This window comes from Otolemur garnettii, unplaced genomic scaffold (assembly GCF_000181295.1).
Source record: "Otolemur garnettii isolate 467f Iridium unplaced genomic scaffold, OtoGar3 scaffold00061, whole genome shotgun sequence".
NCBI classification, from domain to species: domain Eukaryota; kingdom Metazoa; phylum Chordata; class Mammalia; order Primates; family Galagidae; genus Otolemur; species Otolemur garnettii.
In genome coordinates, this window is record NW_003852456.1 from 8,265,983 (window position 1) to 8,282,415 (window position 16,433).

The 16,433-nt window shown below is 34.6% G+C and overlaps 1 protein-coding gene across 1 annotated transcript in view; it reads right to left on the bottom strand.

Moving 5' to 3' along the window:
* Window positions 1-6,062: 6,062 nt before the first annotated feature.
* The window catches only part of WDR17 (WD repeat domain 17), a 64,086-nt gene continuing 53,715 nt past the window's right edge, over window positions 6,063-16,433 (bottom strand). Inside the window, exons 22-28 of the mRNA XM_023514916.1 lie at window positions 15,914-16,025; window positions 15,387-15,528; window positions 14,528-14,630; window positions 13,341-13,442; window positions 9,333-9,431; window positions 8,809-8,989; window positions 6,063-6,320 (exon numbers count right to left, since the gene is read on the bottom strand). Of these exons, the coding sequence (XP_023370684.1) occupies window positions 6,201-6,320; window positions 8,809-8,989; window positions 9,333-9,431; window positions 13,341-13,442; window positions 14,528-14,630; window positions 15,387-15,528; window positions 15,914-16,025 (859 nt within the window). The 3' untranslated portion in view covers window positions 6,063-6,200. The remainder of the gene's footprint in view (window positions 6,321-8,808; window positions 8,990-9,332; window positions 9,432-13,340; window positions 13,443-14,527; window positions 14,631-15,386; window positions 15,529-15,913; window positions 16,026-16,433) is intronic.

Genomic DNA, 16,433 nt, shown 5'->3' on the forward strand with positions numbered 1-16,433 from the left:
GGGGATTCGAACCCGCCACCTTAGGTATACGTGGCTGGCGCCTTAGCCGGTTGAGCTATAGGTGCCGAGCCCAGAACATTTCTTTTCAATTCAATTCAACAACCTTTTATTAAATACCTGTGCCATGTACTGTGGAAAATATAAGATCAAATAAGTACAGAATCAGCAAAGATAATTTTAAAGATATAGTTAAACATAATTCACCATAAGTAACAGTTCTTTCTCAGAAATTTTATAGTAATGGTGAATCTAATTTGTAATATGTTTTTCTCATTAGAAATTAAGAGTTACTACACTGGAGCAGTGCATGTGGCTCAAGAAGTAGGGCACTGGCCCCGTATACCAGGGGTGGTGTGTTCAAGCCTGGCCCCAGCCAAAAACTGCAAAAAAAAAAAAAGTTACTACATTGACTATTATATATTTACATGTTATACTCATTAATAAAAATTCATTTTTGAATTATTTACACTGGCTCATAGAAAATGTCGCTCATTTCCATTATTACCCTTAATTTAAACCACGTTAGCAAAAGTCTCTGAAGGCAGAAATGACAATAAAACCTTCATTATGCAGAAGGTTTGGACCCTTCAAAGATGTAGATAAATGATACATTTGGCTGGAAACTGGCATTTATATTGCAGGATGCAGCATTACTGATGTGCAGCCTGGAGATCGAGTGAGTACTTACTGTAGTGTTTACTAAAATTCAGGGCACCTGAAATACATACATACATATGGACACATTAGATAAGGACTTGTCATATTGTATAGCACAGGTATTCAGCACGAAAGTACGTATTTCAATTATTTAGGTACAAGTGTCTGAAATGTCTTTCCTACTCATAAGGAGGGATGGGGAAGGAAAATCAGGCTTTCTTTAAAACTTGGCTCTGGTGTTCAGCAATCCATTTGGTTCAATTTAAAAATTCCTACTGGATGCTGCAGTGTTCCACATTTTTATGGAAGGGAAACAAAAGCAGACTGATAATCTGAAAAACTAATTATCTTTCATGTATTCTTGGTAATTTTACATTCATATGTGGGACATCTACTTCAGCTGGAATTATCACGTTTCAGTGCTGACTCACTAACCACTTGATCTCCAGGCTGCACATCACTAATGCTGCATCCCACAATATAAATGCCAGTTTCCAGCCAAATGTATCCACTTATCTGCATCTTTGAAGGTTCCAAACCTTCTGCATAATCAAGGTTTTATTATCATTTCTACCTTCAGAGACTTTCTTGCTATATTTCACTTTTTTTTTTTTGAGACAGAGCCTCAAGCTGTCCCCCTGGTAGAGTGCAGTGGCATCACAGCTCACAGCAACCTCCAACTCCTGGGCTCAAGCAAGTCACCTGCCTCAACCTCCCAAGTAGCTGAGACCACAGGTGCCTGCCACAACGCCTGGCTATTTTTTGGTTGCAGCCATCATTGTTGTTTGGCAGGCCTGGATTGGATTCGAACCCGCCAGCTCAGGTGTATGAGGCTAGCGCCTTAGCCACTTGAGCCACAGGTGCTGAGCCATATTTCACATTTTTTAGAATAGATAACATTTAGGGAAAAAAAATCAAAGAGAGCCCTGAAGATATGGGTAAATCTCGGTAATGTGTGCAGAATCCAGTTTTATCTGGGAAGAGATCTAGTAAAGATCCAGTTCAAATGTGTATCTCAAACAGCCTTAAGGAATTTACCTATGGTCTTGCACTCTGCTATTCTCTAAAGTACAAAATTATGATTATAACACTTTAACCCATGAAATCAACTCCTTGGGAAAGGGTTTTAGAGGGTTTATATGAAATAGCCCATAGGCTGCATTATATAGTCAATAAATAAGTAAATGATAGTAGCAAATACAATCACAGTGGGCAACCTCAAGAGCTTTTTGAGGGTATGTCAATAGAAGCTAACACTACAGGCATACTTAGGAAGACTATTCACTGCAAAGGGGACCTTAGACAGAGGAAGCAATGCACTTTTGGCTAGGGCTGGGCTTGAACCCGCTACCCCCCCCACCCCCCATATAGCGCCTGGCACCCTATTCCTTGAGCCACAGGCGACACCTGAAGCAATGCACTTTTCTAGGAGAGACTGAAGCCCCTAGAGGAAGAGAATCTTTTTATAGGCAGAGATAGGAATACTGTGACATGCCATTTATATTAATTAGTACATGCTTTTCCCTTTTTATACTAATTTTGGGATATACTGTGGCCAGTGTTTCTTATTAGGGGAGAAGTAGCCTCTGGGACAATCCAATGAAGTGATCTTCCTAGGTGTCTGGGTAGGGTAACCAGCCAGTTAGACAGCTTAGCCCTTCATACCTCTACACCTCTGTCCCAGCATTCATGGACCAATGGTGGTCTCTCTCTCATGGTTGTTTTCAGGTGCGAGACTACTGCTTATTTTAGCAGTTCACTATGCCATATCAGGTTTTAACTGCAGTACTTACTAAAATTTAGGGGAACTGAAATACATATATACATACACATTATACACTGTCATATTGTATAGCATGTGTATTCAGTGTGAAAGTATATATTTCAATTATTTAGGTACAAATGTCTCAAAGATTTGGTACAATGAGCATTTATTAAGAGTTGATTATAAAGATGTCTTCTATATTATTGATACACTAAAAATGAGACATTAAATTTTATAATTTGTGAGGCTTTTGTTAGATTCAGAATACTTTCTGACTTGTAACCCAAAAATGTAAATTTTCTTGGTATAAGGACAATGAAATATGGCCATTGCTCTAATGCAACCCTGTAGCTGAACACATTTGGACAATTTTATGGAAACACAGATATTTCATTTATCTTGATTGACATAAAAGTCATATATTTTTACAAGATGTAATTTATTTTGATGTCATTTTATTAACCACCTTGTAACTAGTAACTTCGAGGCAAAACATTTTTCCACTACTTTAAAAATCATTATCTAAGGAGACTCTTATTTCATAAAGGCATATTTAAACCTGCAAATAATCTCTTCACATTATTGGTAGTATGAACATCTTTAAATAATAAAATAAATCCACATTACTTATTTGTATTTTCATGCATATGAAATCTAACAGTAAAACTATTTTTATAAATGCATTCTTTTTGTTTTTCATATTAAGGCATGATATATACAGATTGACACAGTTAAATGGCATATTTATAATTCTATGAAGAGTCAATAGTTATATAATTAATATTAAGGTTCAGAACATTGTAGAAACCAAGTAATAATAGAAAGGTAGTTAAATCAATCCAATTTAAATTTTAGACACAAATCGGGTTACTCTTTATTACATTCATGTATTAAAGAGTTGTATAAAGTTTTCTTCATATTTATATACAATATTATTTTCCTGCATTCATTAAAAATACAGAAGGTAGTAATTGTTCATATATGTATAACTTAATGATATCCTTTAAAATATTTAAAGCACAAACAGTCTTATTATTTTTTAAAAAAAATTAAAAGAATGATTGACATTGAGACTGCTGTCTTTAAGTGAGGGGATTTCAGTATATATGTGCCAATTCATAATTCTCCTCACCGAAGAAAAATCTGAGTTACAGATATCACTAAAAGTTACAAAAATACTTCTCAGGTACTCTTTTTATTATCCATCGTGTCTCTGAGTGACACACATTTTTTCCTATAATATTTATTAATTTTTTTATAAAGTGGAATTTAAGCCTGTAGTGTCTTTTCTGAGAAGTTAGAAGTTGTCCATGGGATAAATATGATACATAGATACATAATATATATTGTTTCCAGTTTAAAGAAGATTGGTTATGAAAGTTTTAAAAATATTTTAATGCAACAATTTTTTCACATTTTTAAAAAATGCAACTATTTAAAGACAATAAAAGCCCCAATCATCCTAGTTGTATGCGCTAGTTCTTTAGTCAGTTAGTCAGACAAAAATATCCATATTACAAATCCTGTAAAACAACCTGAGTATCACAATACTGTTCTTCTTAGTACATATTAATTTCATAAATTTCAAAGTCAGGATTCTCGTCCAGTTGAAATACAGTATTTGTAGTTAGATATTAGGATTTTTACAGCTTTACACTTTTAATAAATATTTCAAAATTAAATTTATATAATATATCCAAAATTTCAACTGAATTGAAATTCTATCTCCTTACAGAAATTTATTTGAAGCTAATTGTCATCAAATAAACTTTGCTTTAAAGTTAATATAAATTGATGTGAGCTTACTATGCAAATATTAAATGCATCAATCAAAAACTACTATGTATGTATACCAAATTATCTTTAAACACAATTATCACCTAACACAAGTGCTCATATATATTTGATTACCCTTTTTATTTTTCACCCTCAATTTTTTTCATGTCTATATACTTGGTATTAGCCAAAAGGCTGAGAAGTGATTTTTCATGCCTATATAACTCATATCTTTATAACTGAACAGTTGAACTTTATATAAAAATATCTATAATGTTTTCTTTTCTTTTTTTTTTTTTTTTTTTGAGACAGGAGCCTCAAGCTGTCCCCCTGGGTAGAGTGCCATGGCATATCAGCTCACAGCAACCTCCAACTCCTGGGCTCAAGCGAGTCTCCTGCCTCAGCCTCCCAAGTAGCTGGGACCACAGGCGCCCGCCACAACGCCCGGCTATTTTTTGGTTGCAGCCATCATTGTTGTTTGGCGGCCTGGGCTGGATTCGAACCTGCCACCTTGGGTGCACGTGGCTGGCGCCTTAGCCACTTGAGCCCCAGGTGCCGAGCCATGTTTTCTTTTTTAAAAAAAGTATTTTGACAGTATATTCATATATTGATATGTACTAAACTTATAACTGAAAACTTTTACACAATATGAATGAAATTAGTGGTTTATGATACATCTTATAAAGGACAATATAGGTGTTTATTAACTTGAAGATCAGTTATGCACACTTTACATTTTAATATTTCAAGATATTCAGTCATTCAAATATTGAGTACTACTTGCATATCAAGCATGGTACTAGGTGTTGCACTATTTTATATGTTTCAGTGTTTCAACAAGATAATATTTTGGTACCTTTCATGCTTTGTGAAACTTTTATATGAGGCCTGACAATTAAGTACATGAACTCATCCTAGAAAAAGTGCTACACACCTTGCCTTGCTGCCAAATATCACTACAGTCTCCTTCGCTGCAGGCAGCTGTGCACTGACACCAGTGCCCAGTCTACCCTTTAAAGCAATTCTGAAGCTCTCTTTCTGGAATGGCTGAAATTCCAGAGCTGTTGTCATATTACCTTCAATGTCCTGAGTGCCATCAAAATGTCTTCCTTTCAATATTTTCTTTATCTAAAGAAAAAAGTCACTGGGGACCAGAGCAAGTGAGTAAGGAGGATGTTCCAAGACAGTGCTGTGTGAGCTGGTGCACTGTCATGATGCAAGAGCCATGAGTTGTTGGAGAAGAATTTCAGTTAAGATTTTCCCAACTTTTTCTCTGCTATGCTTCTCTTAGCCAACATTCATTACGTACAATTTCATGAATTTCTGAAATGTTTTTATTGGTTCTGCTCATTACTGGCTACCCTGACCTCTTTTATCAGTGACGCTTTCACTCCTCTCAGAAAAACATTTAATCCATTTGTACACTACTGTTTTCTTTGTGGCATTATCCCCATAAACATGCTCCCTGATCTTACTTCCATTTTTGCCAAGTTTAACAAGAAATTTACAAATATTTGTTGATTGCTTTGACGTTCTCAGGATAACACACAAAAACATGCAACAACAATAATGAACGCCACTCAACCAGACATCTCCACACATCCATGTGAACACAGCTGTGAGACACTAACACACCAAAGCTGTGAACCCCTACCAAGTTGTTTGCACAGAGCTGCCAATGTAAACATATAGTGTCAAGTTTGCCAACTTAATTGTTAGACCTGATAGGTTTTTATTCAGTCCTTTATTATTTAAATATTTCCTTCCTCCTAAATGTGGCTATTACATTTTATACAGAAGTCAGCTATTTTTTCTTTAAATTATATAGATATTTTATTTTTTGAAGTTAATAAATAAAGTTAACTATTGTTATCTACCCTTCCCAACCCCTGGTCCTCCTCCCCACCTTGGGCTCTTGGACAACCAAGATTAAGGTAATACTAACTTACAGAAGTTCTTCTATTAAAAAAAAAAAAAATGAAGCATGGAGAGAAATCTTCTATCAAAATGGATTGAGTCGTATTCCAGTACCTAAAGGTGAGAATGGATTCACCTTTGCCCACATCAAAGCATCATTCAATGAGATAGCAGATTTCCCATCTTCAAGGAAAAATACAGGGCCCTGTACACAGTAAGAGTTGAGGAAAGAGAAGATGAAATTATAAATCTGTAAGATATTTTTTAAGTTTCATAAGCAGAATCACTTATAAAGAACCAATGGTAACATTTAGGCAATGCTAATAGGAAATTTAAGACTATGAAAAGATTAGTATTTTTGAACAGCTACCAAATATAGAAGCTTTATAAAAATCTTATTATTCTTTAGTGTCTGTCAAAAAAGAATTCAGGTTTATAATTTGAATTCTTTAAATATAGTAGTGCTACCAATGACAATATGTGTGGTTAGCTACTAATTGCCACAAAGTTTTTTTTTTTAATTCAAGCCTAGTACTAAACAAATATATTTCACTATTTTAATTATGTTGCTTATTTCAGTACAGCTGGGGAAATAATTTAAATAAAAAACTTTGAACCTGGTGGCGCCCGTGCCTCAGTTGGCAAGGGCGCCAGCCACATACACCTAGGGTGGCGGGTTTGAGCCTGGTCTGGGTCTGCTAAGCAACAATGACAACTGCAACCAAAAAATATCTGGGCGTTGTGGCAGGCACCTGTGGTCCCAGCTAATTGGGAGGCTGAGGAAAGAGAATCGCTTAAGCCCAAGAGTTTGAGGTTGCTGTGAACTGTGATACCAGAGCACTCTACTAAGGGTGACAGCTTGAGACTCTGTCTCGAAAACTTTGAACCTCTTCCCCAGAAGATAAAGAATATATTGTCCTATACCTGATTATGTAATGTAAATTATGTTCAGTCACACGATTACTAGCATATTTATAATTTAGTTGCATCCATTATTACATATGCCAAGGTTAGTTTGGAAGAACTAAATGTGAAAAACTTTTCAATCTATATACTCAGCTCTTAGAAGGCAGAGCATGATTTAAAAAGCATAAAATGCAACAATAATTTTCTTTTCTTTTTTTTTTGCAGTTTTTGGCCAGGGCTGGGTTTAAACCCACCACCTCTGGTATATGGTGCTGGCGCCCTACTCCTTGAGCCAGAGGTGCCGCCAAATTTTATTTTCTTAATTAGGTTCTAAGGCTATCAGGGTTTTGATCATAATTTCAAATGATACATTTTGTTATTAGATAATGACTCCTAGTTAACAGAAAGCCCTTCATAGGAATAGGTGAAGCAGACAGCTTCCTGTTGGTAGGTCCTTGAAATTTTACAATTAGAACTGTAGCACATTGATTTTCTTTTGAAATATAATAGATATATCCTAGGATGGTAGTACTTCATCTATAATAGTCACGTGTGCTTTAATGTATGAGATAATTAGATTTAGTTCAGGTACAGAGAGGTTAAATAGTATCTATTAGGTTATTTGGCTATCCCAGATGGAGAAAAGAATCTTAGAAGGAAACAAGGAACACAAAGGTACTAAGTACTAGAAATGGCACATAAAGGGCAGTCATACTCTAAAACTTCCATACTTTTTGTTCTCAAATATAAGCGACTGAGTTTACTGCTTTGGTTCCTTATGTCTTAACACAAGTGGGTGATAAAGGTATGGACAACTATGTGCCCTGTTTGCTTTTTGGAACATAGTGGTGTATTCTGATATTTAAGTAGCTTGCAGTGGCAAGGTGAGTTTTAGTTAGGGATTATATTAGTATCCACATATTTATTTTGAGTGGCTGTGCCAAAAAATACCCTCCTCATTGGCAATGCATGTCAGCATTACAAATGTAATTTTCCACCTTACATTAGAGATAAGAAAAATCTGCTCGGTGAAATGTGTACATTGCTGGAAGGTGGAGCTCTTTTACTCCAATCTGTAGTGTCAAGTAGCACTTCCCTTTGGCTTTGTTTACTCCTGTAACTAGTCCTGGTTCTAAGATGATGTCTTCATCTCTTGGAGATAGTTGTCCCCCAGGGACCTCCCTGGACTCCTTCATCCTCATTAATTTGATTGTACAGTAGGGACCATTCCTTGGCAAACAGCCATTCCTTGTGATTGATCCTAATGACTTTAATTGCTGAAAAGTTTGGTTAACTCTGTGTAAAAACACACATAATATCTAAGCAATATACTATAAACACCTCAGTCTTTAAGTGCTTTGTTTTCATACAACACAAATGAAGACTAGATAATTACATTCAACCTATTGTGATACTATTATTTGTAACTGTGCTGATTGTGACTTTGCTCCCTTATTTAATTTCCCTTAGGATGTGACCTATGTGTATTTTAAAACATATTTGTTCCTAAGTACATATATCATTTGTAACTAAGCATACATAGTATGAGAACTGCTTCCGTGGTAATAGTACAATGATTGTCTCTCCGGATTTATTTTAAGGAGAAAGCAACTATTTAGACTAGCTATGGGCTATCCATAGTAAAGGCAGTAACTCCTTATAGACTCCAGACCTCTTTATAGTTACCTACTTTTATTCAACTTACGTTGGTTTTAGGATAATATTTCAAAAAATAAACCCATAAAAATGATGGAAATATATACTTTATGCCTGACATGAGGCTGTACCTGGATTTTTAATCCTGTTAGACAAGAAATGTGAATATCAGAATGACTTGGAAGATTTGATCCAGTCACATAATCTGGTCCAATAATTCCTTGGAGTGATTCTTCTTTTACTCTCTTTAGTAAAGTTGCATAAACCATTCTTTGTGAATCAGAAGGTGTATAAGGAGAGTCTTCCAATGATCTACATTTTCAACAGATGTTAAAATTTCATTTTTGGAGAATCATAGAATTACTGAGGTTTAGGTTAGAAATAATCTCTGACGATGCTTTAGTTCTCCTTCACAGATGGAGGCAAATTAACTTTACACTTAATTTATAATAAAACAAAGGACTTTAAAGAGGCAGAAAATAATAGTGTAAATTTTACTACATTATTACTGATTTGTTAGTGTGAAATCAATACATGCTAAACATATCAAGATTCATTGTTCTGCTAAAATTAAAAATGAGACCATACACATTCCAAACACATTTTTCTAAAAATAAAATATCTGCACTTCAGTTTTTATATTATATTCACTTACTGGTTGGTAGACTGTGTACAAGCTCTCCACGCATCCAGTTCTTCGGTGAGCTGTTCAATTTTTAAAGGTACTGACACTTTCCGACGTTTCAACAGCTGACTGTGGGAAAAAATTAACATCTGGCATCAAAAACTAAGATATCAGAAAATGCAAGTGGAATTTAATTGCAAGTTTAGATTTAACAAGTATTGTTCAAAAATGTATTTGCGTGTAAACATGGATACATATATAGTAGAGATACAGATGCTCACTGGTATGTTTAGCAAAGTCTCTGACTAGTCAAAGATATGCAGTAAACACTGAGTGATCAAGTGGACGGACAGATGAACTGTGCATTGCATGGAGAATGGTCAGACGAGGCATACAGTGGGGATGATAGCCACAGTAAGGGACAACACTTAACCATGGTTCTGATCACTAATCCTGGACAACAGAAAAATAAAGATACCACCAAACAACACACAAAACAAAACAAAACACTACCCCCCCAGGATGAACAGATTCGAGAAGAAGATGATTTTGATTTTGAGGGTACTGAGTTTAAGGCTGGAGTTTAGCAAGCTGCTGGATACACATGCAGGCTCAAGGAGAGCAGGCTTCTCCTGCATATAAAATAATGAGTCATCTCCCCAGAGGTGACAGGGGAAGCCAACAAACGGTGAGGTTTCTGAGGATGGAATGCGGAGAGGAGAGAGGAGTGGAGACTCAGGAAGAGAGAGCAATGGGAATCATGAAAAAGCAAGGACAGGAGGAGGGAAGGAGAGAATAAAACTCTAGGGAGTCATATATTCAGCAGGTTAGGGCAATAAATATGAGCAGCAAAACAAGATAGCAAAGATGGAATTATCAGAGAGGAGACATTCTTTGAAATTAGGGAGTTCTAAATTTCTCTTAACATGTTTCCCTTAACTTAGACATGTTCTCTTAGGTCTCTTCTGCCTCATAAATAAAACCTTTCTTTTGATTCTTGATATTAATTTAATGTTTAATTAAGAATGTTCTTTATCTTTACCTTCATTATAGTATATAGCTGAATACATTTCATTAAACGTTATTTTATTTCTGTATGATACATCCCATTGCTCCTATAACATATTTTAATATTTTTAAAAGTTGCTTCCAAGTTTTGGTTATGCCGCCTACACAGAAATAGGTTTTTCCTTGAGCATTCTGAGAGTATTAATTCCATATTGTTCCTTAGTTTCCACTAGGTGGCACCTGCTGCTTCAACTACACAGCAGAGAGAAGTTGGGACAGGAAAGGCCGTTTTTCTCAGAATGCTCTGCCCCATGGGAAGGATACATACTCATGAACTCTCAGCATTTGTTAGAAGTCAAAAAGGCCACCTTCTATGCCATTTAGCCAACTATTAAATACTTAAAGGTACTGGGAACTTTATTTTAGAGTCTATTTTTTAATTGAGTAATTAATGGTTTTTTTTTTTTTTTTTTGAGACAAAGAGTCTCACTCTGTGACCTGGGTAGAGTGCCGTTGTGTCGTAGCTCACAGCAACCTCAAACTCTTGGGCTCAAGCGATCTTCCTGCCTCAGCTTCCTGAGTAGCTGAGACTACATGTGAGGTCAGAAACATGCACCTGCCATGATGCCCAGCTAGTTTTTTTGTTTTCAGTAGAGACAGGATCTTGCTCTTGCTCAGTCTGGCCTCAAATTCCTGAGTTCAGGTCATCTACCTGCCTTGTGAGCCACAATGCCCCAGTCTAATTATTTTTAAGCATGATGGCTGAAGTTCAGCAAGTTGTTACAAAATGTCAGAGTCTGACTGGTAGGTTATACCCGAATATAAAAGACTAAGGTGCCTGCTACCACAAACTCCCTTTACTTTGCCTTTTTCTACTGTAGAGACTGCTTTGCTTTTTTCTACTATAAAAAAGATGGGATGCCCAATGTCCCATCTTCTTTGAAAAGTAGAGTTATACAATTCTGGCCAGTGAGATGTAGGCATAAAACCCTAACAGGATTTTCCTTATTGAATAAAATGGTCTTGCTAGGAAAAAGTCCTTTGTGGTCTCTGTCTCCTGCTTAGAAGGCAGTCATTGCCTGTGGAGGCTACACCTATCTCCTGGCCACAAGAAACTCGAGCAAGAGGAGAGAAGTCACACGTCAGCACTGAAGGAGGGAAGAACACAGGTCCTGCAAGAAATCATCCAAGAGCTGTGACAGCCCTGGAATGTCCACATTGTGTGTCTTGACATGCAAAATTATCATAAACTAAGGTGACCAGAAGTCCCACTTTTGGCAGGACAGTCCCTATTTTTAACAATCTGTTCTATGTCCTGTGGCGTTTTTAAAAAGTCCTAATTTTTGGAAAGAATGCACGACAAGCTAGGGAATGGCGGGAGAACAGGAAGGGAATACACAGTTTTTGGTTTCCATGTGGCTATTTCACCAGGATATGAGTTTTATATTAAACAAAAACCTTAATCAAAACATTATTGGTGTTGGTTGTGCAGCGCACATAATACATAACACCATTCAAACAGCTGCTGATTTGTTGCCCATAGATGTGGAAAATATTGTTATTAAAATATATTCTTAATTCTATACATACACTGTGTGAACTGAAATGCTTAAAGAATTTTGTGAAACTGTGGAAGTTGAATATCAGAAAGTACTTGGATACAGTAAAACGCGCTGGTTAGCTCTTTTGCCAGCGGTCCAAAGAATTTTGAAAATTATGATCCTTTGAAATCCTACTTTCTGTCACAGGATAAATGCACTAGAATTTTCTAGATGAGTTTTTTTAAAAACAATCTTCAAAAATTTGGCTAGAGTTTATACACAATTAAGCTGCTCTTTTTCAAAATGCTATAAAACTTATTGAACATGACAAAACTTCGGTAATTGAAGTAGCAAATGAAGTTAATAATTTAAAATTTCAGTGTCAAGAGCAGTTAGAAAATAATTTTCTTCTGTTAACTATCTGTAATAGTATAAGTCAGCTAGAAGAACAAGGTATAATAAATCATGCAGATATCATGAATCACATTAAAAAGTTCTATAGTAACTGCATAGATTATTTAGAAGAGTGGACGGTACATTACAATGATATTGAACATTTTCATTGGGTTACATTAAACCAAGAACTTAATTGGAATAATGTGCAAAAATCATTCGATCATATTACTCAAAATTTCCCATATAGTAATATTTCCAAAAGTGATCTTTTTAATGAGGTATCATTATTAAAAAAATATACTGATAAGGAAAAGGTTAAATCTTGGGTATCAGCAAAAATCACAACAGAGAACAAATGGTTAGAAATATTTCATCATTTTGAAACAAACCATTTTCCATATAATAATGCACTAAAAATTGTGGGATATGCGCTGTCCTTACCAGGAACTAATGCTGCGACTGAATGTGTTTTTTCTATGGTAAATAAAGTGTGGACATCAGAAAATTCACAATTAAGTGTTGAGACTTTGAAAGCCATTTTATGTGTGAAATATAATTTAACAAATTCTTGTGAAAAATTTCATGACATTTTAAACAATGACAGCAATCTACTAAAAAAAATTCACTCAAATGAGAAATATGCCAAAGAATAAAATAATAATATGCATAATTTTTTATAATGTATTATATTTGTAAATCGTACTTATGTTGAAATTAAAAAATATATTACAATACTATTTTTGCATTCTATGAAAATTTTTGTTGCTCCATATAGACCAAATTTTTAACTAAGAACCCTCACTCTCCGTCAATGGTGTCCCGCTTTACAAATGTTAAAATCTGGTCACCTTATCATAAACTGCATGAGTTTAACTTAGTGTTAGGATTTCTGTTATTTACAGCCTAATGCATTCTTAATTCCTGTAGTTAACTGCCACTTCATTATGAAGTACATGCTGAATAAATGAATGGATGCATGTAATGATTCATTTGATGATACCTTTAATCCCCTTCAAGACTATTCAACTTAGTGAAAGGAATTTATTTCTCCGTGATTTTATGATAGAAGAAAAAACATTTTTTTTTTTTTTACCTTGTGTACTCATAAAGTGCTGGAATAATGCTTTGGTACTGTTTTCTGATAGCCAACAATGCACCAATATAACCACATAATATTAGCAACTCATTTCGAGCTCTATAAAGAAAAAAATATATATATTACTCAACTTCCACAATTTTGAGGCATAGAATTTTACTTGCATATACCCTTCATGAACTTATATTTGTGTGTGTGTGTGTGTGTATGTATATATGTCTATGTGTATATATATATATATATATATACATATTTTTTTTTTTTTTTGCAGTTTTTGGCCAGGGCTGGGTTTGAACCCGCCATCTCTGGCATATGGGGCTGGCACCCTACTCCTTTGAGCCAGAGGCGCCACCTTATATTTATATTTTAATGGGTGACATTTATCTTCTTTTTAGCAATATATATTTTGGAAATTTTCTAAACTTGAGGAAGATGATTTATTTATCAGTTAATAATTTTCTGTTTAGACATTTTATACTATATCAGAAATTATAAATTATAATTTAAAGTCATTAAATAGTATCTACCACTTGCCTGATTGTTTTTCTCTATTCCCTATGTGATTTGTTTCTAAATAAGTACTTTAGTCAGATTTAGGAGTTCTGGGCTTACTGTGTGACTCTAGGAAAGGGAAAGAGTATTAACTCCATTTCTTGATGAGGGGAGCTGCCAGTTTCTCAGGATGATTAGTTATATGGACAACTTAAGTGGTGCTTGACTTCCGAGATGGTGTCTATTTTCTATTTTCTGGCACTTTCATTTCTTTGCCCCAAGCCTAGTATGGTACTTTGTATACAATGGATACTTACTAAACTGACCTAGTTACTAAATTGACCAACTTACTAAATTGACCATGTATATAAAATAGATACTTACTAAATTGACCTAGTTTCTTGAGGTCCAAAGCCATCCAAAGGCTTTGACAAGGAGTGTGAATCTGAGTTTGTGTGTGTGTACATGCATATATATAAACATAAAGACATTAGATATTACTAACTGGGACCACTAATATTTAATGTTTGGTTTCAAACTGATCTTAAAACTATTACAAATAAAAATGTAACTTTTCTGTAAGTACAGCTCTCTCCAAGGTGACTCTATTTCTTGATGCGAATACAAAAACAATAGAGCTATTTCAACTATGGGATGATTCACTTATATATTTTGTAGAAAAAAGTACTCACACAGTACATGTATCCAAGAGTAACTTTTCAGTACGAATATAACTCAACAGGTCAAGAATTGGGTAAATGGTATCCAATGTCCAATTGGAGCTACTGATGTAATCTGGTAAAATAAAACAAAATGAAAGGTTCTCTAAGTAATATTATGCAACTTGTTAATCTAATTTTTTACATATATAATTCTTTGGCAGTCCTACCTATCTCTCTATTTTCTAGATCACAAGTATTTTCCTATTAACCCACTCTTCGGTCTTTATATTATAAAACCAGAAGAGATGTCATATTTTACATCAATAATCCCTCTCCTTTTGAAATTTAGGATGACTAGTTCTTGATTTGAGGATTTGAATTAAGGCTGAGCATTAATATGAATGAAAGAAATATGGACACTTTACCTCTTTCATGTTTACATGGATGGAGCTGGAACATATTCTTCTTAGCAAAGTATCTCAAGAATAGAAGAAAAAGTATCCAATGTACTCAGCCCTACTATGAAACCAATTTGAAGCTTTCATATGAAAACTATAACCCAATTATAGCCCAAGAATATGGGGAAAGGGGAGAGGGAGGGGAGGGGGAGGGGAAAGATGTGTTGAGGGAGGATAATTGGTGGGACCACACCTATGGTGCATCTTACAAGGGTACATGTGAAATTTACTAAATGTAGAATATAAATGTCTTAACACAATAACTAAGAGGGTGCCATGAAGGCTATGTTAACCAGTTTGATGAAAATATTTCAGATTGTATATAAAACCAGCACATTGTACCCCATGATTATATTAATGTATGGTTTAATTTTAAAAAATCAAATAGATCAGTAAATTTTACATTATACGACCAATCAAAAAAAACTTACCTTTGACAAAGTCAATACCAATGGGAAGGGCCCTTTCAGGTTCTTGACTTAACAAGTAATACTTCACAGTTTCAAAGATATTGCCAGTTGCACAGGCTGTCTCAGCTAACTGCATACATTCTTTTACTGTGGGTAGCTTGCACTAGAAAATAATGGATTTGACAACAGTGTTACTAAAATTTATAGAGATAAAAGCAATAGTTTAATAAAATCCCATTTACTTATTTTCCTTGTTGCTGTGATTACCTTTGGGATCGTTGACCAGTCCCTTATGGGTCCCCTTGTAACCTTTGTTACAGTCACTTGGGTGGTCAATTCACAGGAGTCCTACTGTTTATGTAAAAATTTAGAACAATGCCAAGTGCATAGCAGAAGCTCAATAAATTATCACTTAAATAAATTAGCACTTAAAATTATCTTAAAGGGATCATATATTTCTCTCCATGTGTCTTTGTTTACTTGTACCCATAATTAGTTAAATCCTAGCACTGTATTCTAAACTAGAATATTTAATATCATCAGTATACCTTCTCATGAAGATCATTTATTTCTTCAACACACCCTGGGTAGAAAGCGCAGAGTTTTACTAAATGTAGTTCATTATCAGGAATCATCATCAGAAGATCAGCTGCCAAATTCCTATTCATATAATAGAATGAAGGGAATAACAGAAGGGAACAGTTTAATGAGGAAAATACTTAAAAATAAAATTTGTAACTATCTCCAAGGAAGGGGATTCATATAACATTCCTCCTTGCTTTTCTGTTTACACAAACAGTACTAATTTCCTACTTTATTATGAAACTACTTCAAATGTAGATTATAGAAATGAATGTGCATGAAAGACAAAGGTATTAAAAAATTCCTAAATATATAAAAAAATCTAAAATTTATCTATATGAATATTTACATATTTATAATCAGTTTTATTAGAAGAATAATTCCCTAACCAAATCAAGTAGTTTTGGATCTGTTCTTTGCAGTGGATTAGTAATATAAAGCAGAATTTTATGAAAGCTAATTCATCACTTTTTTTTTTTTTTTTTT